Here is a 27,781-nt window from a genome sequence, read left to right on the forward strand (position 1 = left end):
ATCAGTAAGGTATTGAAGTTCATTGTGTAGATCGTTTTGTGAAGAGCTGAATTTGATAGCATTGTAGATTTGGTTGTATAGGACGGCTTTTTTGGTACTAAGGGGATGATGATGTGAAGTGAAATGTAGATATTTACCAGTATGCGTGTTTTTTCTGAAAATCTTGGTATTTAAATTTGTGTCTGTTGTATAAATAGTGAGATTAAGAAAATTAATTTGGTTGTCCGTTCCGATTTCGAGGGTAAGCTTTAGCCTGTCATGTATTGTATTGAATTTTAAAAAACGATTGTCTATGGTTGTTCTGTTGCCTATTATTAAGACATCATCGGCGTAGCGGATGTATAATTTAATTTCAGAAGGGAAAGGTTGTAAAATTTGGTTTTCAATAGTGGCGAGATAAATTTCAGAAAAGGGAAGCAGAAAAAGGGAGTCAGTTTTGTCACGGTATTATAAGACTACTATAATTTCACTATCGTATTCTTCAGTCATTTACTGCACACTAGCCCTCTATTCTGACGCACAGTTCGCTTTAAATTCCTGTTTTCTCCTTCTTAGAGTACTGACTTTCTGCCACATTTCTTCCTTTTAGAGTTGCATTCTCCTTTCTTCTTCCACTCATTGTACACTAGTAATTTTAAGATGACTGCTTTCCGATACACTACTTTGTTTCCTTAATTGTGACTCCTGCTAAACGTGATAAAACAATAACACTATTCTGAAAATCGAAAAGATCACCTGATTTCCCCATGATCAGAATGACGAAGCCCCAGTAAAGCGTACAATGTTTACCTAATACCAAGGAACTTGTGATCATACACGTAACAACTGACATTTGTATACTGTACGTTTAATTTTCTGTTGATGCCAGTTGCAAAAGGTTAATAATATTTTGGCCAGTGAGCATACATCTGCATATTGCTAGTTAGGGCTTGCTATATTTACTTACATGCATCTTTCCTGTTCTACTAAAGATCGTGAAGATGCCGACCGGGCTAGCCGGGTGGGTAAAGTGCCTGCCTGGCAACCCAAAGGTCGCGGGTTCGATTCCCGCCTCGGGCTTGGATCAAAGTACTGCAAAAACCTTGTGAGGTGCATTATGGCCACAGAAGCCTATGCACCAACAACTACCAAAAAAAAAAAAAATCGTGAAGATCTTAATTTTAACATGTCTAGTTGACTTGAGTCAATTCTTTAGAAATACAACTCACTCGAACCGACGCTAATGCTCACTAAGAGCGTAATAAACAAGAAAAAAAAAAGTAATATGCAGTGTGTTACATTTTAGGCGTATTCTATTGTAATTTTTCAAATTACCTGCATTTTTTTTTTTTTTTTTTACTTTTTCTGTGATTGAGAGAAGTGGAAACTAAACTATTATTCTGTTACCAATTAATTGCTAATTAACTAACTAATAATGTATCAGAGTAATCGTTTTCACTTAACTGGACATACTTCACAAAATAAGGTATGTGCAGCTATGTGAAAGACTAATTTTATGATACGTTACTTATTTCCTCCTGGATTTTTGATAATAATGCAACACGTATTTCACGAATCCTCTGTGGTTTAATATAATAAACAAATAGCAACACGTATTTAAAATAAGCGCAGTAATAATTCATGATTTATATATTTACTAAACTGATAACAAAAAAAAAAAAAAAAAAAAACGAGCCCATCAAAATTCAACAACTGCATGCGTGCGAGCCGAGAGGACTTTTTTTTTTTTTTTTTCCCCCCCATGCGCAACAGCCATATTAACAGCGGCAAATGATGCAAGAAAGCAAGCTTATACCAGTATCAGCCAAAAAAAAAAAAAAACTGCCCACCTCATCTATCCATCCCCTCTAATAATTTGTTTTGTCACATTTATTCAAACTATCCATTTCCAACATCAGATGTAAATATGTTCTAACAGTCAATTACTGTCTGGCTGAAAGCAAATTTTGCGCATCGATCCTGCACCCATCGTTCAATTTAAATCTATTTCCCCCTTATGTTGTCTGAGATGGTGAAGATTACGTCAGCATTTAGTTTACTCCGTGAAGCCTTAAATTAGGTATTTACAATTTGCAGGCTGAGTGTGATAGCACCCAACTGGTACGCTATTGTCGGATTACTGCTACTCATTTGTTGCCCAAACCTCAATTGCCACTTCTCAGCTCATGTGCTTAAGCAGGCCTAAGGATATTGCCCATTAATTTCTTCAATCAGTGCACGGCAACATACAATATCTAGTATTTCAGGTACAATATACAGCCTATGGAAAAAAGAAATAATAATTGCCGGATTTTTCTTTGTCCGTTTCCAATTAATTTTATTAAAATACTGTTCATTAGAATAATGTTCGCTGGGAGTCGAATTATTATATACGGATGGACGGACTTGAAAACGTTGGACGCTATACACGAATGCACCTTAAAAAAAAGAAGGAAAAAACAAAAAGGAAAAAAGAGCGACTGTGATACAAAGACTGGTGCAGTGTGCGAATATCATTAAGTAGCAAATAGAAGTCATCTGATCGCCATTAACTCAAAAAAAAGCACTATAGCGAAGGCTTGTTACCAACTAAAATGGGTGTATTGTAGTTCACCATTCCTTATCTCATCTAAGGCACTTTGTTTTAGGTATCCTAATGAAACTGTGTAATAAGTGGTGGCTGAACAAAACGTTTGTTAGTTACTTTAATGAATGAAATACATCTCATTTGCAAAGCCGTGACGTGTGGGGGAACCTCATTTTCCTTTCTTTATCGCTATTACCGGGATAATGGTGGTCTATATTATGTACACTTCCGGCGATGGACAAGACAAGCTCTGGTGTGGTGAAATAAGAATTGTGGAGGCCCATTCACGTTTTTGAAATGTCATGCTACTCACCTTCTGTCGTGTGTATTAGAGAGGGGGAGCGGGGGGGGTTGCTAAAGTTGGCCTTCACTTATGTTCATTATCTTAAATCTTTACAAAAAGATCTGCGATTCCGTAAATTCTTCATCACAAGACTGTGATATGAGTTGAAAAATTCTCCGAAATAAAAGAACTCTCTCAGAATATGTTCTAAAAGATTATTCTTTAGAACTATCGATCGTTAAATGAAACTAATACCAACTGCCATTCAAAGACGTTCATAAGGGCATTGCTGCCGTTGTTAACGCTGAAAATTTCTCAATTTCATTTAGTGAAATGAAATGACCTAAAGAAAGAAATAAGAGTAATTCAAGGGCATTGGTTCATAAATGCTTCATATTCTTACTTTAAAATTTTTCTATTTATTCCGGTGCAATCCACCCCAGAATTTCTGGTACAGCAAGAATATTTTTATTTGGTTAGTTTTTTTTTTTTTTGGGGGAAAGGGGAGACATTGGTAACTTTTAAAAGCATCAATACATGACAATACATATAACGAAATTTTCTTAGAGGGGGGGGGGAGAGAATTCCCGTGGATGCGTGTATGGGCCACATACCCATGGGCCCATACAGGTCAAGTCCCATGGGCTATTCTTCTGAAATGGCATTTTTGATTCCAACCCCCCCACCCCAAAACCAGTCCCCGAACACCTGTTTCAAAACCAGTTAACATCCAATCACTGTCCAATGCCAAACTCACAAAAACCAAATTCTTCTCTTCCCCATTTATCCATTCTACTTCTGTTTTCTGGAACAACCTTCACATGTATTTCCCGAAAATTATAATCTACAAAAATTCTAGTGTAATTTCAACAAATGTCTTCTCAGCCTACAGCCCATGCGTGGTATTAAGTACTGAACATTGATTCTAATACTGTATACGTTTGGGGTTTAGTTTTCAAAAAAAAAAAAAAAAAAATTAAAGTAGACTTTGTAACTTCATTATCATTGTTTTTTTGACACGTAACTGCTCGTGTTTTGTGGTAGTGTACGGATTCGATCGCGTAATAGGGATTGGCTGGATGTCAGCCCTTTCAAAGTCGATTTGTGTATATATATTTAATTTTGTTTCTGGGTTAAAGATTCAGAAATCCTTACTTAGTTGGCTATTGACTGCCGTTGCCAGTAAAGAGACCGATTGCAACACAAACGTTTTTTTTAACTGGCTAAAATGATGCGAGATGCAAAATCGTTTACTGGACCATTACCGAATAAACAAGTTCTCTACACCGTTTAAATCTTCTTCTCACTCTTTTAGAGGAATAATTTCAGTTCCTTTCTCCTCTTTAAAAAAGCGTGAGTCCGGGTCCAGTAAATCAGAAGGAGAAATGGTGAGGCAGATAAAATATCCTACTGTACGGCAACGGCTGTGAAAAACTGAAGAAAAGAAATCGGAGGGAGCTCAATTTCAACAAGTTAAAGAATTTGTTTTGGAGTAAATTTATCCTGTTTCTGAAACTCCTTCCTCAATTAAAAAACTCCCCTAAGAACACACGCAATGTTCATTTGCCAGATAGAATGGATCATAAAAAAATGCATCCAGACGCTGAATTCAGTTATCACTTACTGTCCACAATATTCTAGCAATGGATTACCATTAGGAAGATTTAGAATTTCATTAAAGGTTAATAATAAGAACTGTCATATGATTTCAGATGTGTGTATCTTTTTCCACATAAATCAAGTTCTGTGCATTCAGTTTCATCAAGAAATGTATTAAATTTAAATTATTTCAAAAAATAAGGTGAAAAAGGAATTTGCTACTAGCTATCTTTACTTAATATGAAGTTTGTATAAAGCTAGTGGTTTTTTCATTAAATTTTGGTAATTCAGTGAAAGAAATGGGAAAAAAAGTTAACTTTTTATAATAAAAATTAATAATTAATCGAATTAAGCATACCTGGAACATCGATGGTCAAAGTTGGAAGGTTTTCCTGAGGCACACTGCTTAAAGAGGCACTTCGAGTGATAGCGGGTGGGATGCCGGATGAACCATTGGGTAGTAGTGCCGTCTGGGGCAATACCTGACCTCCGGGAGAGTCGGGAGGAGTAACTTGATCCAATCCAGCCCAGCTAAAGAAAAAATGGGAAATTATGTTAGATAAAGGAAAATTTCCTTAATCCTGAGGAATGATCGTCTATAACAGTGGTTCTAAACTATTGGGTCGCAAATCTCAGAGGAACTCGAACAATTTTTATGAGGAGGTCACAATGTATCATAATAAATCAATAATATAAAAAACATTCTCAAACAAAGTTGAAAAGTAATTTGTTATGACCAGTAAGGAGTCGCACAATGGCTTCGCCTTATTCATAAAGGGGTTGCCAGAAGAAGAAGGTTGAGAAAGTGTCTTATAAAATTTTCGAGTCAACGTTAATTTCTCTCTCTCTCTCTCTCAAAAAGCCAAACACGATGCTAGAAGCAGAGAAAGCGCCTTCTTTCTTCTGTTATTTTTTATTATTCATTTTCAAAATGTCCTTAATTTATTATTCTTGGTATAATTTTATTCTCTTTAAAACATTAGTTAGTATAAATAATTTTTAAAATAATTAAATTTTAGAAAATTTCAATTTTATTATTAACTTTTTTTTCGTTCCTCTACTTCTCCCTACCAATAACGGCGTTTGGAGTATTTATTGTTTATTACCTTGGCTAATTTTAATTTGAATAAGGTATCGGTGCTTTAAGTTGTATCATCGGACTCATTTTCAAAGTATATCCTCTCCACTAAGAAAGCGGACTGTCGTCAATAAACATTTGCAAAACGTACAAAGTGGAAGCGAGGCGCCTTAAATGGTACTCGATTTCTTTCACTCCAGAATGAAAACCAGACATTGCACATTTCTAGTTTTTACAGAGATTCTGTATTTCACAAAGTACTATGGCACAGATGTCAGAACCACTGGTGGCGCCTTCCACAAAATACTATGTCTCCACGTAATTCTCCAATGGGGCGAAGAAAACTTAGTTTCAGTCCTAAAACTCAGTCCTGCCTTATATCTCGCAAGAAGGATTCTTCTGCTCCTGTGCTTATCTTCTACGACTTCTAATCTCTGTTCGCATAAGCACATTACAAATATTGCTTCCTCTGCATCTAAAAAAACTTGGTTTTCTCTTTCGCTGTTACTTTTCTTCTAAACAGCTACTCACTCTTTACAAATCTCAAATGCAGCCTACCACTGAATTTAGTATGGTTTTGGAGGCACCGCTCTGCTTATGGTGCGGTGCCTCCAAAACCTCTCTCAGGCTTCTAGACTCCATTCAGTAGAGGGCAGTCAGGTTAATTAATGACCATTACAAAGTCTTTCCATTCTCTGTCTCATGGGCGTTTTGCTTCTGCTGCCTGACTTTTCAACAGATACTTTAATGGGTACTGTTCTTCTGAATTGGCATCTGTATAATTCATCCGCTCTCTTCCAAACGGGTTCGAGTCCGTGCCTTACCTAGCTACTGTCTTTTCACTGTCCAACTCCAAACTCACAGAACCAACTTTTCCTCATTTATCTCTTCGAAGTACTTCTGTTTTATGAAATAGCCTTCCTTGGCGTGTATTTCCCTAAAATTACAATCTACAGAAATTCAAGTATAAATGTCAACGAGTATCTTCTGCTTCCAGCTCATGCAGAGTACTAGTGTTTTGCGGAAGGAGCCACCGGTAGTTTCCCACATCTGCGCTCATGTAGAGTATTAAGTATTATACTTAATACCTTTCGTTTTTGGGGTTCATTAAAAAAAAAAAAAGTGTTAAGAAATGAATCAGGCACGCTGGTCCGTTTAAGAACTACCATCTGTTTGAAATTCTATACGGCGGCCATACGAAAAAAAAAAATCACACACACAATCGCACTCACCATCGTAACCGTAACAAAGAGCAGAGAAACAGATCAGTATGGACAACATGCTACGACATGTCGATCCTTCGGTTAAGCATACACGTCTTTTACCCCAACCATATTTAGAACTGTTGCAGAATAGATGTGTGAAAATTTGCCTTTAGCCAGCGGGTGGTTGATTGCTGGAACAAACTTCCATCTGTTGTTGTGGAAGTTGATAGCTTGAATAAATTCAAGGAAGAATTAGACAAACTTTTGGAGCGAGTGGATGGGTGAAATGGGGAGGATTTTTTTTTTTTTTTTTGGCTGATGTTGTATAAACTTGCTTTCTTGCATCATATGCCATTTCTAATGCTAACTGTCTTGCACTGCATTGAATATGCTTTCATTGAACAACCCTCCTACTTTTATTCATTACACAGAGTATATTTCAAACATTTTCAGAAAAATAAAAACTGCTAGATGGAACTACAGCAGGGTTCATCTTTCGGGCCTTTGTTAACGTTTTTTATTTGAATTTTTTTATTTAACATTTTTCACTGGAACCTATACAGCAACTGATATCCTTAGTAAAATCGACTTCGGTGCTCCTCGTAGACAAGTCAAGAATCTTATGCGGTTTGAGTCTGCCAACACAGACTAAGTTGTCTACTAAACAGGTTAGCACATTAGAAATGACTGACTTTTTTGACAATTCTCAATCACTAATGAAATCCCATCCACAAGTATGCCTGTTCTCTTGAACTGCAAAGTGACTAGCTCTCATTTAATTAATGTAGTTTTTTTAGTATTTTTCTTTCTTTATTATTATTTTTTACGGGTTACTTGACTTAATGCACACTTCTTTCGTATATATGATTTTAATGTTTGAACCTACGTCAATGGCTTGTGTTGGATTTCTTATCATTATCAACTCTGTTCATTATTCTACTCTCAGATACACTGTTAATGGTTACCTATTGTGTATCTTATTAATAAAATCAAAATAAATATAAAATAAAATATCGCGTGGCGAGGTTTTGATAATCAGCTCTTTAGTATAGCATGGAACCTTTTAACCTCTGAGGTACATTATCTTCTTATCGAACGCCTGAAAACGCAGTACGTACATTACCTAAACCGTTACAAATAATTATTGACTATTCTCTTGTGTCATTAAAAAAAATTTGAATTTTTACGACGATTACGTTAACGTGTACGAATTTTTACACAAGGCAAGTGATTGAAAAATATGGATGATTGCAAATCTCATGAAATTTTAAAGATCTTGATATAGTTTTGAAAGATGGCAGTTTAAAAGCTTCTTTCTTTTTTTAGGCGAATATTGCGCAAATGGATTTCCAGATGCCCCTCCATATAAGTATGACAGTCTCAGAGTAATGCAACGAACAATTCAAAATAGAGTTCTAGTCTACAATTCAAGATAGAGGGATCATCAAGAAAAGACAATGTTCGAATATGAATTCAGCAATCAAATTAATGCTGATGAGAAAGAATTATTCATGAAAGTGCCTAAAATTCTTTTTTAGGCGCTTTCATAAATGGAATTTTTATGAACTATTTTCACAACGTGGCTGAGTTAGTTGGTCGCAGGTAGGGTTGCTAGAAGTCCTTTATTTTAGCTAAACTGTCCCTGTCCTTTATTTAAAAGGAGGAAGGACACAATTTGTCCTTTATTTTCATTTGTCGACACCGTAAGCGCCTATTTTCTTTATGATAGTCGCTGTTGTTGTTTGGTTTTTTAGGTGAATCGGCAACTTTAGGCCATATTGCACCTTATAGACGAAAAACCAGTCATAGAAATCTAGCAACTAGGGTTGCTAGATTTCTATGACTGGATTAAAAGCAAAAATAATTAATGCCACCACTCTCCAAATCTCACACCATCCCATCCCACCCCAAAAAAGGAAAAATTGAATGATTTTTTAGTTAATAATTAAACGTTTTGTTTATATTTTTCCGATTTTGATTTAAAAATTATAGTTTTTATGTATTGACTATAAATATTTGCAAATTTTAGTTTAATTTAGAATTTAAAATATTTAATGGTAAACCATGGCTTTCTATGGGGAAGGATATGGATTGATATATAAGGATAACGAACGATATGGATGATATAAAAAGCATGAATTGATCCAAATATTTTAATTCAAGTTTAGTGCATTAATTGACATCAAGCTAAAGTAATTTTAGGTAGGTGAAAAAAGGAAAAAAATAAAAATACTGGTTTAATAGCTAGAAATCATTCACATTGAACATATTTTGTTCAATGCGAGTAGCCTTAAGAACTTCGGCATCATTTTTAATTTACTCAGAAAAATCTAAACAATTATCTTTAAAATTGAAGTAGGTCATTATTTTGCTTTTTACGAGTGAAACTGAACTTCTATTTCGCCCATCCCTCCACTTCGAGTTCATTGCACTAAAAATCTTTTCTGAATTTGCCGAAGTCCTCGACAATGAAAAACCATATGAAATGACCTTGATAATATTTGAAAGCTTAAAATCAACACTTTTCAAAATTAAATGCCATTGACTCAAAGTACTCGAACAAGATTTAAATTTTTCAGAGGTTGACACAGTTTCATAATTTAGTTCAGTTTCATATTCCCAGTACTGAAACCTCATCAAATAAATCATTCATATCCAACTTTAGTTTTTCTATTAATTTAAAATATTCTGTTACTTCGACAAATGAATCATAGTTAGGACAATCATTTTTAAAGCTTAATTTGCTGAGTTTCAAAAGAGGTATTTTCATTAAAATTAAATTTCTTTCCTAAATATTTCAATGCAGCATTATAAAATGCTTTGAAATAATTTATTACTGTGCTTTTTTCAGGGTCTAATTTCTGAAAATGCTGATGAACTTGATACCCAAAAAATTCTTGATCAAGACGATTCTTCAGTGAATTTTTCAGATCATTCATTTTATAAAAAATATCACTGGCACTGTTTCATTCTTTTCAAGCTCTTTTATTGCTTTGCAGATTATTTCAATCTCCCTACGCCTGTGCGGAAATCCGCCACTGCCATTAACGAGGCTCAGGCATCGAAAAATGAAAATAAAAGGACAAATTGTGTCCTTTCTCATTTTAAATAAATGACAGGGACAGTTTGGCTAAAATAAAGGACGTCTGGCAACCCTACCTGCGACCGACTAACTCAGCCACGTTGTGAAAATGTTCCATAAAAATTCCTCAGGATTCGAACTCAGGAATGGCTGACTGGACTCTTACTATAGAATATGAGTTGTAAAGAGAAATCGATTTCATAGAGGTCACTGAAAATTTGTCGCAAAAAAGTTCAAAGTTACTTACTAATGTTTATTTGTATCTGTTAATCACGTAGCGTCCATAAAACGGAAATGTTCCTTTAACATCCTAGAAATATTTTGGGGTGGGGTCCGAAAACTTTCAGCCGGCACCATATGATATATTGTATAACATTTCGCACCTCTATCGTCACTTGCCGCCTCTGTTCGATTTGACTTTTCGTCCACTCACGTCACTGCCCCCAAGCCATTATTTCCCATTGGCCATCGCGTTAATCGTCTGTCTGGTGGGTGGAGGGGAGGCTTTAAAACGAGTTTCGAAAGTTTTTGATTTTGTAATTATTTATGGTTTGTTTCATTTCAGTGAGAATTTTTGTTCGGTCTGTACTTTAAAAGTATTTTCTGCCGTTTTTCTTGGGATTTGAAAGTTCCGCTGTCGGATTTGCCACTAGGTTTATTTCGCTCCACCTGAAAGAGCAGGCTTATTATCTCCATTCGTCATTGCTGTCGCGCATGAAAGTGATGTGCGTTTCACCAAATTCCATCAGACAGTCTGCATCCTACTTTTTCCGTCATGGGATAGCGGGGCTCCTCTAAATAGCCGGCCACGTTCCAATTATGTCATCCATCAGAGTCTCTGCGCATTTCCTTTGGCTCACCAGATTTTCCAGAATCATTTCATGCCTACTGGTAACTGCTACAACTGACGGCGCTCATTTCATCTTATTTCGATGCCGGTCTAAATTGGAGGTTTAAATTGCTGGCTACTTCCATGGATCAGAAGGGAAAATAAAAATAATAATAACAATAAATTGGCTTTGTTAATTATAATGGATCCATACTGTATCCATTATATTTGTCAATTTATTCACAATTTTATAATGCGCATCACGCTATAAGAAAACGCAACAGTAGAACCTGAGCAATTTGAGTACTACTAATCTATGCAAAAATACTTCCTTTTTTAACATTCTAAAGAACAAATTAAAATTTATTTAATTTATTCCTTTTTTATCAATTAAATTAAATTAATTTATTTAGCATTTCGGGAGCGAAGGACAGCCTCAGTTCTTTCACTTTAAGTGTTTATGAGATTTGATGTTCGGATATTACGATGCACTATATTATTGCTTTTATATCTTCCACTGTTTAAGTGGATGTGCAGAATGCGAGCAGATGCAGCTAAAGCCATGAGGCTTCAGTGTTGTCATATATTTATTAGCGTGTTTGGCGGGATGAAAAATTCGAATTTCTTAGAGTTAAAAAAAAGAAAAACGCAATTCTTCTAAGACAGACTAACTCGGCCACTGTTAACGTATGTCCATACTGTATCCATTCTATTTACCATTCCCATGAAAATTATGCATAAAAGATTGGAATCCCGATTTTACAACTATTCAGCGTCTGTGTGTGTGTGTGTGTGTGTGTGTGTGTGTGTGTGTGTGTGTGTGTGTGTGTGTATGTGCGCGCGCGAGCGGATAAAGAAGAACATCGATTGAAGATTATTAAGGCATTGACACATCTTGTTAAACTATTGGAACAAGTCTACTAGCGTACCACTTGTCCCGCCATTTGAGAGAACTAGTTAAGACTCAACGTACCTCGACAACCCTCTGCGCATGCTTCAGGTATAAGTGTTGTCTGCTTGCCAACGGGCTCGAATGGCGTACCACCTGCAGCAAGTTCGCGAGGTGGAATCAAAGTTTGCCCTTCAGTCGGTACTTTACAAAGTATTCGTGTCAGTGTCAAGGTCACGGATGCTCTTTTATCTCCCATCGATGTGGGTTGTCCTCTATGATTCACTGGCGACTTGCAACGTTATGAAATCAACACATTCTGACTCCCATAAATCTGTTCTGATTAAATTACTCGTTTTGTAATAACAAGACAAAAGGAAGCAAAAATAGTTTTAATTGGGTGGGAGAGAATAATTAATATTTCCTCTTATTGTCACAACTTCTAATGGTAACTGTGACAAGAAGGGGGAATATCATTATTACGGAAGAAGAAATAATGAAAAACACTGCGTCTCAAATGTACTTCGCAACGACATTTATTATTTTCCTACGTCAATAAAGAATGCAACTCTGTCTTCTGAAAAGCTAAACTAAGAAGAGAAGAAACATAAATGAATAAATTAGTTTTTGTGTGCAAAGTCCAGGACGACCACAGAGTGAAGGAATTTAAAATAAAAACTTTCCTTCGTTTTCTTCTTCCCCCCCCCCCCCCCCCCGTTTTTCCTCTCCCTCCTGTTGAACATGGCATGATACGCCTATCACGTGTGGCATGTATTCACGAACTGCAGACATGATTTGTTCTACTTCTGTAGCCATTTCAGACTGCCTTTTTCATATTGATGAAAGCTCAAGTGTTTTTTATTTAGCACTTTATGTTCAGACAGATTTTGGATTTTCTACCTAATTTTAGAGCTAAATGTATTATATCTGGTTTATTTTATTTATATTAAATAAACGTGATTGCTGAAGTTATGCAAAAGATATTATACCTTATGGAGGCTCTTTGGCACCATGCCTTCGGTTGACGTGGTTATCGGGATGGTTTTTACTTGGTCCATATGCTACATATCTTTGACTTCCTGTCTTAGGTCTAAGGACTTCCTGGTTTTTTCCTCGTAGGTTTTCTGGAGGTTGCCAGTGTTGGGCACCCTATGTCAATCAGATAGCTAGCTTTTTCCTCTGTTATTATGGCGCTGTCCCAGTACAGCTTGTGGGTTGGGGGTCTCTAATACAGCCTGTGGTTCATACTTGTAAAACGGTACACTTTCTTTGATAAACTGGTATTTCCTCGCTATTTTCTGATGTATTATCGTGGCGACCTGGTCGTGTCTATGACTGTATTCCGAAAATATAAGAGTACAGAGAAGGTTGAGGCCTAAATGGATGGATGAACTAATGAGACTTGTGGCAGAGAAGAAAAATGCATGGGATGCATATAAAATATCAGGTGGCACAGAAGCCTATGGTAGATTATAAGCTAGTCTGTAATCGAGGCACAAATGGTTCGACAGTTAATGATCCTGCTCAGATAGCTGACCAACTGAACAAGTATTTTATAATAAAAAATAATAAATTTTCTGTTTATACTCCGGGACGACCACACGGAGTTCACAAGGTAGAGAGAATCCAAGAAACAGCACCGTATTCAGCAGTCACTGACTTGAACCCGGGTCACTCAAGGCACGTGTACTTATGCACCCACGCGGCTGACCACTCGGCTACGGCGGCCTCTACATTCCCACATGAATAATTCTGGAGGGAAGTGGAAGACAGAAGCTTATTAAACTCTAACAGGGAGCGAAATGATTTCGTAATAACTGAGAGCAAAGTGGAGGAGAAATTGTAGAAATTAAACACAGTTTAGCTTATTTACTTCTGTTCTGGGTAAAATAATGAAGTGACTGGCTAAAGAAGCATTACAGGATCATCTACACAAGACTGCAGCAATAATTCAGACACAGCATGGATTTGTTAAGGGGAAGCCTTGTCTGACCAATTTGACTGGATACTATGATGTAGTCACAAAGTAACTGGATTGTTTGTTATTTAGTTTTTAGGAGCATCAGCAACTAAGGCCATATTACTCCGGGGATATGCGGTGGTCATTCCATGACCTTTCCACATCCTCCGTATTTGGTGGTCACGGGCTCGAACCCGGTCTAATCAAGAAGCGTGTGCTACGCACTGCTGCTCCTGCCCACCTGGCTACGGAGGCGCCGAAAGGAACTGGATGATGCAAAATTAATTTTTATATCATATACTTGGATTTCAGGAACCGTTTTGCTACTGTACAAATTGGAGCAGTATGGCATTAAGGGAAAGTTGCTACAATGGATAAAAGGATGGCTGAGTGGGAGAAGAAACAGTGGTAATCAATAGACACTGTTCTTCTTGGACTAATGTTATTAGTGGAGTCCTCCATGGTTCAGTGTTGGGCTCGTTGTTTTGTATATTTATCAATGATATTGATGAAGGTATATCAAGATAATGTCAAAGTTTCCAGATGATACAAAGGCTGGCAGGGTTGTTAATGACAGTAATGGCAGTGTGCTACAGCAACAGGATCTAGAAAAGTTGGGCAGATTGGGCTGAGAAGTGGCAACTGAAGTTTAACATTGACAAATGCGAAGTACAGCATATGGATAGCAGTAACCCCAGAGAAATGTACTAACCGTGGGGTTCTATACTCAGGGTGGTAGAGAATGAAAAACACCTGGAAGTAATTGTGCAGTCAGATATAAAGTTTAATGAGCAGTGCAGACAGGCTGCCAGAGTAAGTCATGGGGCTTTGTCAATGATATACAGGAATTTTGCTAGTAGGGAAAAGAAGGTTGCCTTTGCATAAGACAGCGGTCAGGCCACGCCTTGAGTACTGCGTACAGTTCTGGAGGCCTCATTTTAAGAAGGATGTAGAATTACTAGAATGAGTATAGAGAAGGGCAACAAGATTGGTGAGGGGAAACGAAGGGTCTTCTTACCAAGGAAGGCTTAAGTTCTGCAAACTGCAGCTTCTGGAGACTAGGCACCTGGTGAGGTGATCTGATTGAGGTTTGAAAGGCTTGACAGGCTCAGTGCTGATGGGATTCTTTCTTTTGCTCAGATCATATTGATGTGATTTTCTCAATTTGATTTATGCCACCAGAGGGAGCATAAATTCAAATTGAGGAAAGACAGTTGTAGAATAGACGTACAGGTAGTTGATTGTTGGAACAAACTTCCATCTGTCGTTGTGGAAGTTGATAGCTTAAATAAATTCAAGGAAGAACTGGACAAACTTTTAGAGCGAATGGATGGGTGAAATGGGATTTTTTTTTTTTTTTTTTGGCTGATGCTGTATAAGCCTGCATCAGCCAAATCTGTTTTTTGCATCATATGCCTCTACTAATATTAATTGTACAGATCAAAAATCCAACCTATTCTTCCGAACTTGCGGACTTTTCCTCTTTCCCAATGTGAAAACTACCCTCAAAGGAAAGACATTTCAGGATGTTGAGGACATAAAAGCAGACGTAATCGCCGACCTGAACGCCATTTCTTTGGACGCCTTCCCTGAATCTTTTCAGAAACTTTTAGAACAGTTTAATAAATGCATTCGATCAGATGGCGTTTACTTTGAATAGAAATAAAACTATTTTTGAATTCCTGCGCTTGTGTTCTGCTTATTGCACCAGTCCTTTTAAAGAAATTATTTCTATAGGATTTATTTTTCACTTTTATTTTCAAGGGATATAGTTTTGAAATTTGTTGACGTGCGTAAAAACGTGTACTACAAGTTTTGGTGGAGATGTTAATTATTATAAAATATATTCGAAGTTAATTGGCTTAATTACATTCGCTCTGCATCTCCCTCCCGCTGCTTTTCCTGATAAAAGGTCGATGAAAATGTTTACCCCTTTACTAAACAAGCACTTGTCTAGTTCGTGAAGCGAAGCGCTGGCTACATAAGTGATTGTGGAACGTTGGTATTCCAGCAGCTGGTGTCCTTCAGACTAGCTGTCATTTATCGTATGTGTACATAAGCATTGCCATGCATAATGTAGCTGCTACCAGTCTTCCTGCCAAGTTTATACATTCTATATGTTTTTTTTTTTTTTCCCCTTATAAACAAGTGATCACGACCAGCCCACCTTAATCATACCAATCGAAGAACTCAAATAAGAAGCATGATTTCTTATGCAAATACTTAATCTACAGCGTTTAAATTCGCTCATTTATCGGTTATTAGCATTTCGGTCCTCACCAAGGACAATTTGTTTAGGTTATAAAGGTGTTTATTTTTTAAATTTATTATTATTACTACTAGGAAATCCAAACTGCTACTACGTAATCAGATTAAGTTGAAATATTATGGGCGACTTCAAAGATTAAAAATCAAGCATAAAACGATTAATTGACTGACATATCAAATGGCCAGTGAGACACCATCAGTAAAGGAGTTTGCTGGCAGAGCCGGGAAGACGCCTCCGTAGCCAGGAGCAGCAGTGCGTAGCACACGCTTCTTGATTATACCGGGGTTCGAGCCCGTGACCACCAAATACGGAGGATGCGGAAAGGTCAGGGAATGACCACTGCATATTGTAAGAGGTAAAATCTTACATGTTTAATATTTAAAAAAAAAAAAGTGAGATTTATGTAAAATAAAGATTAGGATATGGCAATAGGGGAGCCAACCTTACAAGTCAAGGGATTAAATTAGACAACGTCTGTAAAAGGGGAGCGGTAAGTGGAAAGCTATTAGCAACCTGGGTACACTCGATTCCCAGCTCACACAGACAAACCAAAACAATAGAAGCGCGTAACTACTGCTATTAGCAGAAGGTGGCAAATCTGGTAAACAATAGCGCGGTGGAACATGTGCTGTCGGGACATCTCTTTAATCGGTTACACCTGGACAGTGAAAACAGAACAAATGCTGGGAATTAGATATAAGACTGGCGGCTGGCTGTCGTGATGGCAAAGTTGTTAGATCGTGGGAAATTAGTCTGCCACAATATGACTATAAGCGGCTGACTTCAAAAGTACAGACGGCCTGAGAAATTTACAAAGTTCTCAAAATAAGAAGGGATAGAGCACTAAACGGACACCGTGAGAAAGATTAAAATTAGCTCTGAAGATACATACAGCTTGAGAAATTTTAAAGGACGAATAGGAAATAATGAAAGTTGAACAAAATGAGAACATTGGCTATTCTGAGAAAATAGGCAGACCCGACATAAGGAGGCGGTACGTAATTGAGAGGAAAAAAAAGTGAGTGAAGAGGGGAATAGAGGTGAGACCCCGCAGTTGAGCATTAGGTGGATGGTTATGGAAATGAGTTAGGGGAAGACAAAATGAGATTCTTGTGGGTGTTTGGGGAAACGAGTTAAGAATGACAAAGTCGAGATTCTTGTGGGTGTTTGGGGAAACGAGTTAAGAATGACAAAGTCGAGATTCTTGTCAGAGTTGTAAAAATGAGTTAGAACAGACAGTTGGGTTTTTCGTCGATATAGGTAAAAATGTGTTAGTAACATGTACAGTTGAGAGTTCTGTTGTAGTAGAAAACATGTGTCAGTTAACATTTGAGCGTTCGGTCGTGTTGGAAAAATGAGAAGGGTAGCGCCCTGGGAAGTTTTCTTCTGGAAAGAGTTTTAATAGGTGGAGCGGAAAAAGCGAGGGTAGCCCCTATGAGCTTTCTCCTTGTGAAAGGTTTTAATAAGGTGGAGAAAAAGAGCGAAAACTGCAGAATTAGTAGCTCGATGGAGGAGCGAAACTGCAGAATTAGTAGCTCGATGGAGGAGCGAAATCCGCAGAATCAGTAGCTCGTGAAGGAGCGAAAACTCGGAATTAGTAGCTCAATGAGAAGGAAGGAAGCCGAATGAAGTGGAGGAAGGACGCCAGATCCATGCAGCAAGGAGTTCCTGATAATTATCTATAGCAGTTCCAGGTGAAAGCAGATGAAGGAGAACCTCAGTGAGCCAAAAATGGAAGTTTGAAACCTCCCCGGAAAGGAAAGAAAAAAGATAATAGTAAGTAATGTAAGTTAACAAGGACTGTTAGGAAACAGTATAGTGATTAATTAAAATGAAAAAGAGTGGTAGCACTAAAAGTAAATTGATAGATAAATTATCTCTGAAGTAAATTATAGATATACAAACAGAGTTTAATTATTTAAATAAGGCTATTGTAGAATGCAAGATAAACGAAAGATAAGTAAGAGATTAGATTGTTGTCAAATGATTATATAATGTGTTAGGAGGATAGTAAAGTTAATATGAGAAGGTTTTATAATGTTTTAAGGATAGATAATTGAATTGAATTCAATTAGATAATTGATTGTTTTAAGGATAAATAATTGAATATATAGTGTTTGTATTGACGAAGAATTGTTGGTCCAACTGAAAGACTAATAACAAATAGAGACTTTAGGAAAATTAAGATTGGTCTTCAGTTATTGTAACAGAATGGTGAGAACCCAGAGTATAATGAAGAAAATAGCATATTGATTGTTAATATAAGAATAATATATGCAAGGTATCCTATATTTAACTTTGTATGCATATTACATGTTTTTTTATTCAAGTGCATATTATGTTGTGTATATATATATATATATGTAAATAAACTTTGTTGCTTTTTAAAATGTGTTGTTTGTTATTCCTGAACACTCAGCCCTTCCGAAGGGAATTATAATTAATTAAGAAGTTCCCTCGAATTTGGAATTCTCCTGTAAAGTAAAGTCAGATGTGTAAGTGGGGAAATTAAACTAAGGTGGATAAACATATAAGGGAACAAATAATAAATAACCAAATATAAATATATATATCATCAAGCTTTTAATTCCACCCCCCATAATATCCCGGAGCAATATGGCCTTAGTTGCTAATGCTCCTAAAAACCAAATAACAAACAAACAACAGAGCCGGGAAGAATTAAGTTACATATAAGCAAATTGCTTACGAGCTGTAGTTTCCAGTAATAAAAAAATAATAAAATAAAATAAAAACCTACCACTTTCACTTAACTTGTAAATCGCCATATTATTGCCCAATCAGCTGACAACGTTCGCTAGTATTGCGCATATTGCTTCTGCATATCAGCTGACAGCTTTTTAAACAGGAAAGATTTTAAATAAATAAAATGGTTTATACTCCAGATCCGTACAAACAGAAAATACGTACAAGTAACAATATCTACACTGCTGGAAGCCTATTAACATAATTTATTTAATCATAAGTTAAAATTAAATGAATAACTATTAACTGCACGCTTTTTAAAGCAATATTAGCTTTTAATCCTGTGGCGTTCGAGTTGTTGGGTTCAGGAACGTCCTCCATCCAAAAGTAGTTTAGTACATTGATTATCCTTCATCTAGATTTAGATTTTCTCAATATTACAAGGACAATTGCTTATTGTTGATTATAAAAACATGAATTTAAGTGTTATTCATTCGTTTAACTTTAACAGTTAATCCCCGCATCATGTTTTCACTCAAACACATCATAATTTATTCAGTCTGTCTCTTTCTTTCAAGTCATTACTACTTAGGACAATATATACATAAAATTAAAACAACATACCTTTAAAGTACTGTAGTATAAACTGAGGGGCCACTTTATTATGTACACCTACCTAATAATGAGTATCCCCCACCCCGTTATTCCTCAAACAGCACAAAAATTTCGTTGTGTCATGACTTAAACAGGTGCCGAAAGCGTGCTAGTCGGGCTCGCAATTTATTTAAAATCTGTATGCCGAACGATACCCACATGGATGGAGTTTACACTTTGTTAGAGATGAGTGATAGTTGGACGTCATGTGGGGGAAATGTCTGTCATGCTATTGCTCAGGAATTAAGCATCCCAAAGTCGATAATTTAATTGGCAATGTTCTCGAGAAACGGGTCTAGAGGCGACAGTGAATCCAAGAAATAATGGACAGGCATAAAATACGATAAAGCGTTGAGGAGCCGACGCCCATTGAGATGGCTGGTTACCTCATCTGGGGATTAAACCCCAGAAAATCTAAGTTTGGAGTAGCGAGTGGTTACAGGCAAATCTGTGTTTTCACCAGTAGAACTTTTCATAATAAAAACAAATACACATCGGCATCGACTTACATGGTGCAAGGCACGTCAAACCTGGACGTGGAATCAGTGGAAATGGAGCGACGCGTCATGGTACAGGCTCTTCCAGTGTCATGAAAGCGTTTAGGTTTCGAAGATATCTGTGTGTGCAGTCCATGTCGCGTTATGGGGTTCTCGTGGTGTGGACTACGTCCACTGGTCGCAGTGCATAGAACTGAATGATGCGTTCTGCATCGATGTTCTTATTAATTATGTGTGGCCTACAATGTTCCAATTTTATGGAAGCGACTCTTACGCCTTCCAAATACAATATCCGTGTCAAAAAGCAAGGAATGTAAACGCGTGGTTTGAAGAGAATAACATCGGAACATTGCAGTGGCCATCACAATCGAATAAATTTGGGATGCATTGAAAGACAGAATTAGGGAGAGACCAAACTACCCTGTTAATCATTAAAATTCACGAATGCTTTAAAGGAGAAGTGAAGCACAATAACACCAGCTTTTACTAGGAATTAGTAGAAAATATACACGCCACACTGAGACAGTTACTACGAGAAAGGTGGGTCAATACGCTGTAATATATTCGAATGAATACATCTTTTGTTCGTAACTATAAATGTCTCACGACTTTTGTTAGGACGGTGTATTGTACAGGATGTTCGGAAAATTCCATTATCCCAATAAAAATTAAATTTGAGATATGTAAATAAAGAAAACAGTCAAACAGTTAGTTATCCAAGGCGTTTCAAGTTGTTTGTTAACAGATATTTATTAATTTTTTATCTATTTATTTATCCGCGTGGAAGGATTGTTGGAAAACTTTCAAGAAACGTTCATAAGGTTTCATACATGCTGAGATCTTTCTTTGGTGATATCATCTCTTATTATGCACATGAAGATTCCAATTTCCTAGGACTGTTTCTGACGTAATTTCCTCGATGTAAGATTCCCAGATCACTCACATCTGCACACTTTTGCTTGAACAAATTGTCTCCCTCATCGTGATCTGTTCTTAGTAGAATCAGTTTGGAACAGTTTACTCCTCAAACATAATATCGCATTATTTTGTGTATGTCCTTAATGAATCTTGAAGTTAAAATGATTTTGGATATCTTTCATGTGTTCATCACTATCCTTAGCTCTAGAGCAGCGTTTCCCAAACTGTGTTCCGTGAGATGTAAACAAGAGTTCTGTGAAAAATCGTAATTAATGATTATAAAAATAAATTTTGCATATTTGCAGCGTACTCCACTTTTGTATCATTATAATTTTTAACATTATTGTTTTTCTGTTATTAATATACTGGCATAAACTAATAATCAGACAGACAGCGTAACACTTTATTTTCGCATAGAGAAGTATGCGTAGAGGTAATGACATCTAAGAAAAAGTAGCAATGTGGTGATCTAGTATGCCATTCGTATGCGATTTAGCCTGGTATACACGGGTTGAAGGAGAGAGGGAAGCGAACCGATATCATAACTAAACTCACTTCCTTGTTTAAATCTTTTTTAATAATTATTAGTATTTCGAAATATTATTACTAAAATAAATGACCATGGATTTGTGGTTGAAAAAAGGAACTTTGAGAAGAGAAGCAAGTACTTCTATCATTGTAACTGTGGTCGATGACAACGAACACAATATTGTCACACGTCAAAGTGAGGATGAACAATCGCAGCGAACAAAGTGAAAAAACAGGAACCAACTAATAAAAGATCAAAACGAAAGTATGATGACAATTATTTGAATTTCGGCTTTACATGCGTTGGAAATGAAGATACTCCTAATGCACAGTGCGTCGCATGTAATAAAATGCAAACAGTTCTTTGGCTCCCGCTAAACTTGTTCCATAAATATATTGTGAGATGAAAATTGTTCCGTAATTATATTGTTAAAATAATTAAAATTTTAACAATATAATTGTTATTATATCCATGATTAAAAAAGTTTGGGAAACGCTACTCTAGAGTGTAAATGCACTGATTAACTTTACTTACCCGACTTTACAAAACTTGTTTCAGTATATGCCAAATTTAGATGAAAAACATATACTGTGGTACCTTCGAGTACAAAGAACGTCTACATTTGTCAGGAATTCATTTTTGTTGGGGGGGGGGGGACAATGATAAGTTCCGAACACACTATTTCACGTCCAACTGATAATGGTCTGTTTTTATTTATCCATTCTTTTGCCAAATTTTGTATTTGTCTTGGACAATTCTTTTAGAATCTTAACTTAAACGTTTTGGTTCCTACTGGGAAGATAAAACCATGGTACTCCGAAATATGCTGCTAATGTGCGTATATTGCAATATATTACGGTCACTTTCGATAGCAAAGTTTGGCACGCGTATTGCGTAGTGAGTTATTCCGTTTTTCAGCCTACACGACATGCAAATCTGTCCGTGAACACACATGTAAACCATATAAAGACAAATATAAACTAAATGTGCTTTTAAAAGGTAACATTTAGTTTATATACCATATAAACTGGATCATCACCAAAGTAGACAATGCTCCAACGATCCCCAAATCAACTTCAAATCCAAATGAATACATTTCTTTGTAGGCGCCGTACTGAGGGAGGGAGGTAAGCGAATCAATTCTTCTTCCCCTCCAAGAACTGTATTATAAAAGAATTTTTGTATTCTCTCCTCTCAAGAAATTGACAAAAGCTATATTTTAGATTACCCTACAAAAAAAAATAATAAAAAATAAATAAAAAATACTGTATATATATGTTAATTATTATTTTTATTAATTAATGTTGATTATTCTTTCTAATTTCGTCTATATATAGATGAAATTAGAAAATACAAAAAGGTGAAGTATTTAACACAAGGTACCGAACCTAATAGAAGAAAAAGAAAAGAATGAAAAATATAAAGAAAAAGAATATGAAGAACCTACAAAAAAAAAATATATATATATATATAAAATTAAAGGCTGAATCAACGAGCCAATCAAACGTAGATAAGCTGAAAGGGAAAGAAGAAATATATGATTAATTAATACAAAAAATAGTGAGCATCAAACTGAGAGTGGGAGGACGGTAAATAAAAATAAACAAAAAAAAAAACGGTTGAGGCAAACTAAACAAAGTTGGTACATATATTAGGCATTTCATAAACTTTTAAAAGAGTAAAGAAATAAAAGAAATTGTGGTATACAGAAAATGATGCACAAATAAAAATGTACCTATTTTTATTTGTATAGCTTTTTTATAGCGCAATTTCTTTCTTGCATTTCTATATTATATTCGCTCTATTTCTCTCTTTATTCTTTTTTTTTTTCTATATTTCTTCTCTTTAATGTCACTTATATTCATTATGTGGCATAAGCTCGACCGCCGATCTCAGGAGAAATTCTGTGAAATGCTCAATGCCTCCAGATGTAAACCCTACCTAATAGAGGTATGTCCTGGTTCACGCTAACGGGGGAAATGGCTATGGCGAGTCTTAGGCGCCTATAATTAACCTGATCGATGCGGGGTTGAAGCAGCATTAACACCATCTTCTGATGGAAGAACATCCAGGATGTCAACGGCAGAATGGAAGCTGGCTGGCAGAATGGAAGCTGCCTGCTATTGCTGCTTCACAGAGCAATAGCAGGCAGCAACATCCCAGTTAGGTGGATACTGCAGATAGCTTTAAAATGCATCTCCCAAGCCACCTGGACCGACAAACCCCCGCCCATGGAATTAAAACTGAGAAGAATGGAAAAAATCGAGGGGAGGCCATTGCCCAGTGAGATTCTACTAGCTAACACAACAATATTCATTATGGTTGTTGAATACTTTGTCTGTCAGTGGGGGTTGCCCATAAATATCTTTTCTCTTTTCCTTTTTTTCATTTTGACTTTCTTCTGTTTCCCTTTATATAATATTTTGTTTATATGTATAAATCAACCTGACGCCTACGCAATTTATGATCATTTTAATGTATTAAAGCCAAAAACTTGAATATAATGACATGTCAAACACGAGTCAACCCGTTGATATGCAATATATTCATGGCATGCAAGTGTCAAAGAAATGAATAACTTCAGATGAAACATTTCTTTCGATCTTCCTTTCTAAGTTAATTCGGGAATTTTCTCTCACATACCGTAAAAGTGGTCCGTTGGAATCGTTACTGTCGGTTGTAAATCGTATCTTTCTGACAGAAATGTAAGCCCTCTTCGACTTGGGGAATTAATCTACGAGGACACGGTCTCCCAGAATGGCTGTCGCGGGAGCAATGCGGTGGCTGAAACTTATTAGGACACGTTTAGGGATAACCGAAAGCATCCAAATAGGAAATCTCCGGAGAACACAGGCTTAACAGAAAGGGGGGTTTTGAAGCAATACGATGTGCTGTGTTGGAGGCCTTAGAAAGGGTGAGTAAAAGAGACAAAAACAGTGTCATTTCCCCAGAAGAAAGATTCTTACAACACAGTTTCAAAGTTTTATGTGGTCGTCTTTTGGAAGAGTTACAATAATTTCAAAGACGTCAGTGCATTTACTCAGTTGGTTTTAATGTGAATGCTGAGTTTGGTTGTTCTCCAGTGAACGTGAGGCAACTAAGGCCGTAAGGCGTCAAAATATTATCTGTAAATTGAGTATATTCTATGCTGATTTAGCTTGTCTGCAGAATTACAATCAAAACTTCTTGGAATACATACATTCACTTAACCTTATGCGAATGTTGTTAATCTTTTAGTATCATCCAATAAAAGATAAGCATTGAGGAAAGGTGTCAGTGATGGAACAGTACGTCAATCTAATTCCTTGGTATCTCGAACTGCACAATTTCTCGTCAAAACTTCCGTAGAGAAATAGAAACCTCATTTAAAATTGTTAATCGGACTGCATTTAACGATGTTCTCGATAATTTGACACATTTAATTCGATTCCGTAAAACTGCTCAACACAAAATGGTTTTGTGTGTAGATAAAAAAAAAAAAATTTTAACTGAGGATAAAATTAAAGTCGTGCAGGCTGTAGAAAAGAGTGAAGATTGTTTGTTTGTTTGTTTGTTTGTTATTTGATTTTTAGGAGCATTAGCAACTAAGGCCATATTACTCCGTGAATATGCGGTGGTCATTCCTGACATTTCCGCATCCTCCGTATTTGGTGGTGACGGGTTCGAACTCCGGTCTAATCAAGGCTATGGAGGCGCCTGAAAAGGGTGAAGAGAAGAAGTCTTTAATTACTGCTGAATGTGGGATTCAGTAGATACGTTCTCAACGCGTCTAGCTGATGAGGATGCAGAACATGCAGGAAACTGCAAAATCCATGATAAACTACTCGAAGTTTTCGATTCGTTTGCATCGATGCAGCTTGACTGTGGAGGATTATAAACAAGAATTGTACAAAGGTGTAAATTAGGACAAATCCTAATTTACACTTTTGTACAAGCGGCAGAGCAGCAGTGTGGATTTAGCTGTATGAGGTGATGGATTCAAAATGTGGTGCCCACACAGTACAAACTGTGAAAGGTGGAATAATTGTGTGTGGAATGTTAAAAAACAAAAAAATGTTCTTGTTTATAACTCCGGCACGATCACCAGGTCAATACAGTTTACAATAAATCGTCAATACAAACGTTAATCGTATTTAGCAGTTACGGGCATAGACCTCGGTCCACTCAAAGAGCTAGTGCTACTGCAATCTCGCTCCTGACCAACCACTCCGCTACGTCAAGCCTATGTTCTCGTGGCGGGGATGAAGTTCGCTAATATGTCTGAAAGGATCACAAAGGCTCCTGCATATTTAAGGAAGTCAAAAAATTGCGCATACTACGGAGCACTTCATTGTTACCCCTAAAGAAGTGGACACTTTCAAGATGATAATGAACCTGTGACCGTGATTTGGTGATGATAAATTCATACATCAGTTTTTCCCCCTCCACTGATTTTAACTCCATTGAAAATCAGTGAGATGTATCATAAGGGGCGTGCAGTGCACTATCCCTCATCACTGAAGGAATTAGAGGTTTTATTTATACAGCGATGGCTTGAAATTACATTGGATATCTTTCAACTTCTAGTTGAATCCATACCATGTCGAATTTAAGCTGTAATTCACGTACACAGAGGTCCTACAAGATACCGGGTTCAGTTTCTACTATTTTTGCCGGCAGTACATATACACGTAAATTTTATATATAAGTAGGAATTGTTCCCTGAAAGATAAAATTTATAAAATAAAAAAATAAATACTCTCCATCTTAGTGTCAAGTGCAAGTCTCGTGGTAGTGATTACGTTTTCTCGCCAAGAGACCGCCATGGGCTCTTTCCCTTTTATTTTGATAAGAGTTTGTTTATTGATATTAATGAAGTTCACTTTGATGTCCAAAAAAGGAAAATGTCAGTTGATCTTTGGTGTCACATGACACCAAAGATCAAATGCCGAAAATGCGTATCTTTTCGTCTCGTGCGAAGGCCGCAAATTGTCAATGAAGTATACCAGAAGTCTTCCAAAGGAAACCGCAATGAAGAGGTGGGGGGGCGGAGAAATCGAGGTTTTCGGGACAATTGGCAGCTGTTTTACAACAGGTCACCTTGATGGATTCATGGCCATGACCCGAGGTCTACTTACTTATCTCTTCATCGGCCCTGCACTGCTGAAATTCTTCATATAAAAACATGCATATCTACTGAGATGCTGCCTCTGTCTAACCACTTAAACGCAACAGCGTGTGTCTATCATTAATCCTTACTTAACTGATCTGTGAACTGAGAGATAACTAGTTCACTTCCCTTTGTCAGGGAACCTCTGTATTTTTAGCTGTCTTTAAACGAACTACTTACTCTGATTTACATTTCTTCTCCTCTAATCAACTCCACGAAAACAAAATCTCTTTGTAAAATTAGTTTTCAATTACATTTCAGTAATTTGAACTCTTCGTTTCACAAAATACACAACAAATTCCTTAAAATGGTAGATTGAATTAATCATTTGTAATAGCTATTCCTAATGTGAAGTGGATGCTATTATTCCTGGCTAAGTATCAATCGCTCATTTTGCTTCAAATATTCTTTTGCTCGGTTAGAACTGATAGATAAGCGATGCACGATGTGCGGCTAGATTAGACTGTCGTCACCAAAGGAATCTAAGCGGTTGTGTCACCTTCAAGTTAAAGAGGAAAAGTCAAGCAATTCTTTTGTCGACGAAAATATCTTGACTCTTCCTCGTGTTCTTTCGTTATGTAACAAAAACTATTAGGAAAGAAAAACAAAACTTCAAAATATTCTTGAATAATCTTTTTAGATGAACAATAAACCATACATGTACAGTGGCGGACAAAAAAAAACTGCACCACTTGTGAATTTTGCAAATAATGTGTTTTGCGCTGCTTTGTGTTGCAGAAATTTTCGAAATGCATTTGTTAGATGGGATATATATCTCTGTGAATGAAATCCAATAAAAAGACTCCGCCTGATATACCCAATTGCCATAAATATCTTCCTAAAGAGTAAAATGCGTAATTAATGGAAATATGAGAAATCATGCAAATTGCAATATCATGACAACCAAACATACATTTTATTGCATTTACGTGTACAAACTGAAATGACAAGTTAACGTAATAGTATTGTGTACTGTAAATCAGTCCTCAATATTTTGTTCTTCCTCCTCGAGCTGCAATTACAGCCTTTCAACGATCTAGCATAGACTTAATCAACTACTGGATATACGGTTGCCCAATTTCGTGGTACTGCACCCTTACAATGCTCTCCTGCAGCAGAATCTTACTTGTTGGCTTATTCTGAGCAATTTTAGACGACATTACGTACCAGCAATTTTCAATAGGGTTCAAATCTAACTGTTACCGGGCCAGTTCAACACGGCAATGCCAGCATTTGAGGCATGACTGCACATTAAGGGAGAAAAACGAGGGAAAACATTGGTGTAAGTAAGTTTTAAGTCTTGTGAGACAAGAAGACAAACTCATCATTAAATCTAAATAGCATAAAACTTACCAATTTTGCTGTGTGGCAAGGTGATGAGTCCTGTTGAAAAATGCAGTTTTGGACGTCTCTGTTGTGATCCCTAATAACGGGTTTCAGGCACTCCTCCAAGATAGTAGTGTAGGTTTCTACATTCACCGTTCCGTTAATAAACTTAATTCACCCCACCCCTTTGCTTGTTCTGCATCCCCAGACTATCTGACCGGCGGTGAACTTTACAGTCGGTGTTA

General features: G+C 36.7%; 1 protein-coding gene across 3 annotated transcripts in view; it reads right to left on the reverse strand.

Annotated features, from left to right (window-relative positions):
- LOC150090752 (proton channel OtopLc-like) overlaps positions 1–27,781 on the reverse strand; it is a 181,137-nt gene that overhangs the window by 101,740 nt on the left and 51,616 nt on the right. For all 3 annotated transcript variants that reach the window (XM_090372422.1, XM_090372427.1, XM_090372430.1), the window contains one exon: positions 4,807–4,979. In XM_090372422.1, the coding sequence (XP_090228548.1) occupies positions 4,807–4,979 (173 nt within the window). The remainder of the gene's footprint in view (positions 1–4,806; positions 4,980–27,781) is intronic.

Source organism: Mastigoproctus giganteus, chromosome 1, assembly GCF_048544385.1.
Source record: "Mastigoproctus giganteus isolate SK-2022 chromosome 1, ASM4854438v1, whole genome shotgun sequence".
In the NCBI taxonomy this organism is placed as follows: Eukaryota; Metazoa; Arthropoda; class Arachnida; order Uropygi; family Thelyphonidae; genus Mastigoproctus; species Mastigoproctus giganteus.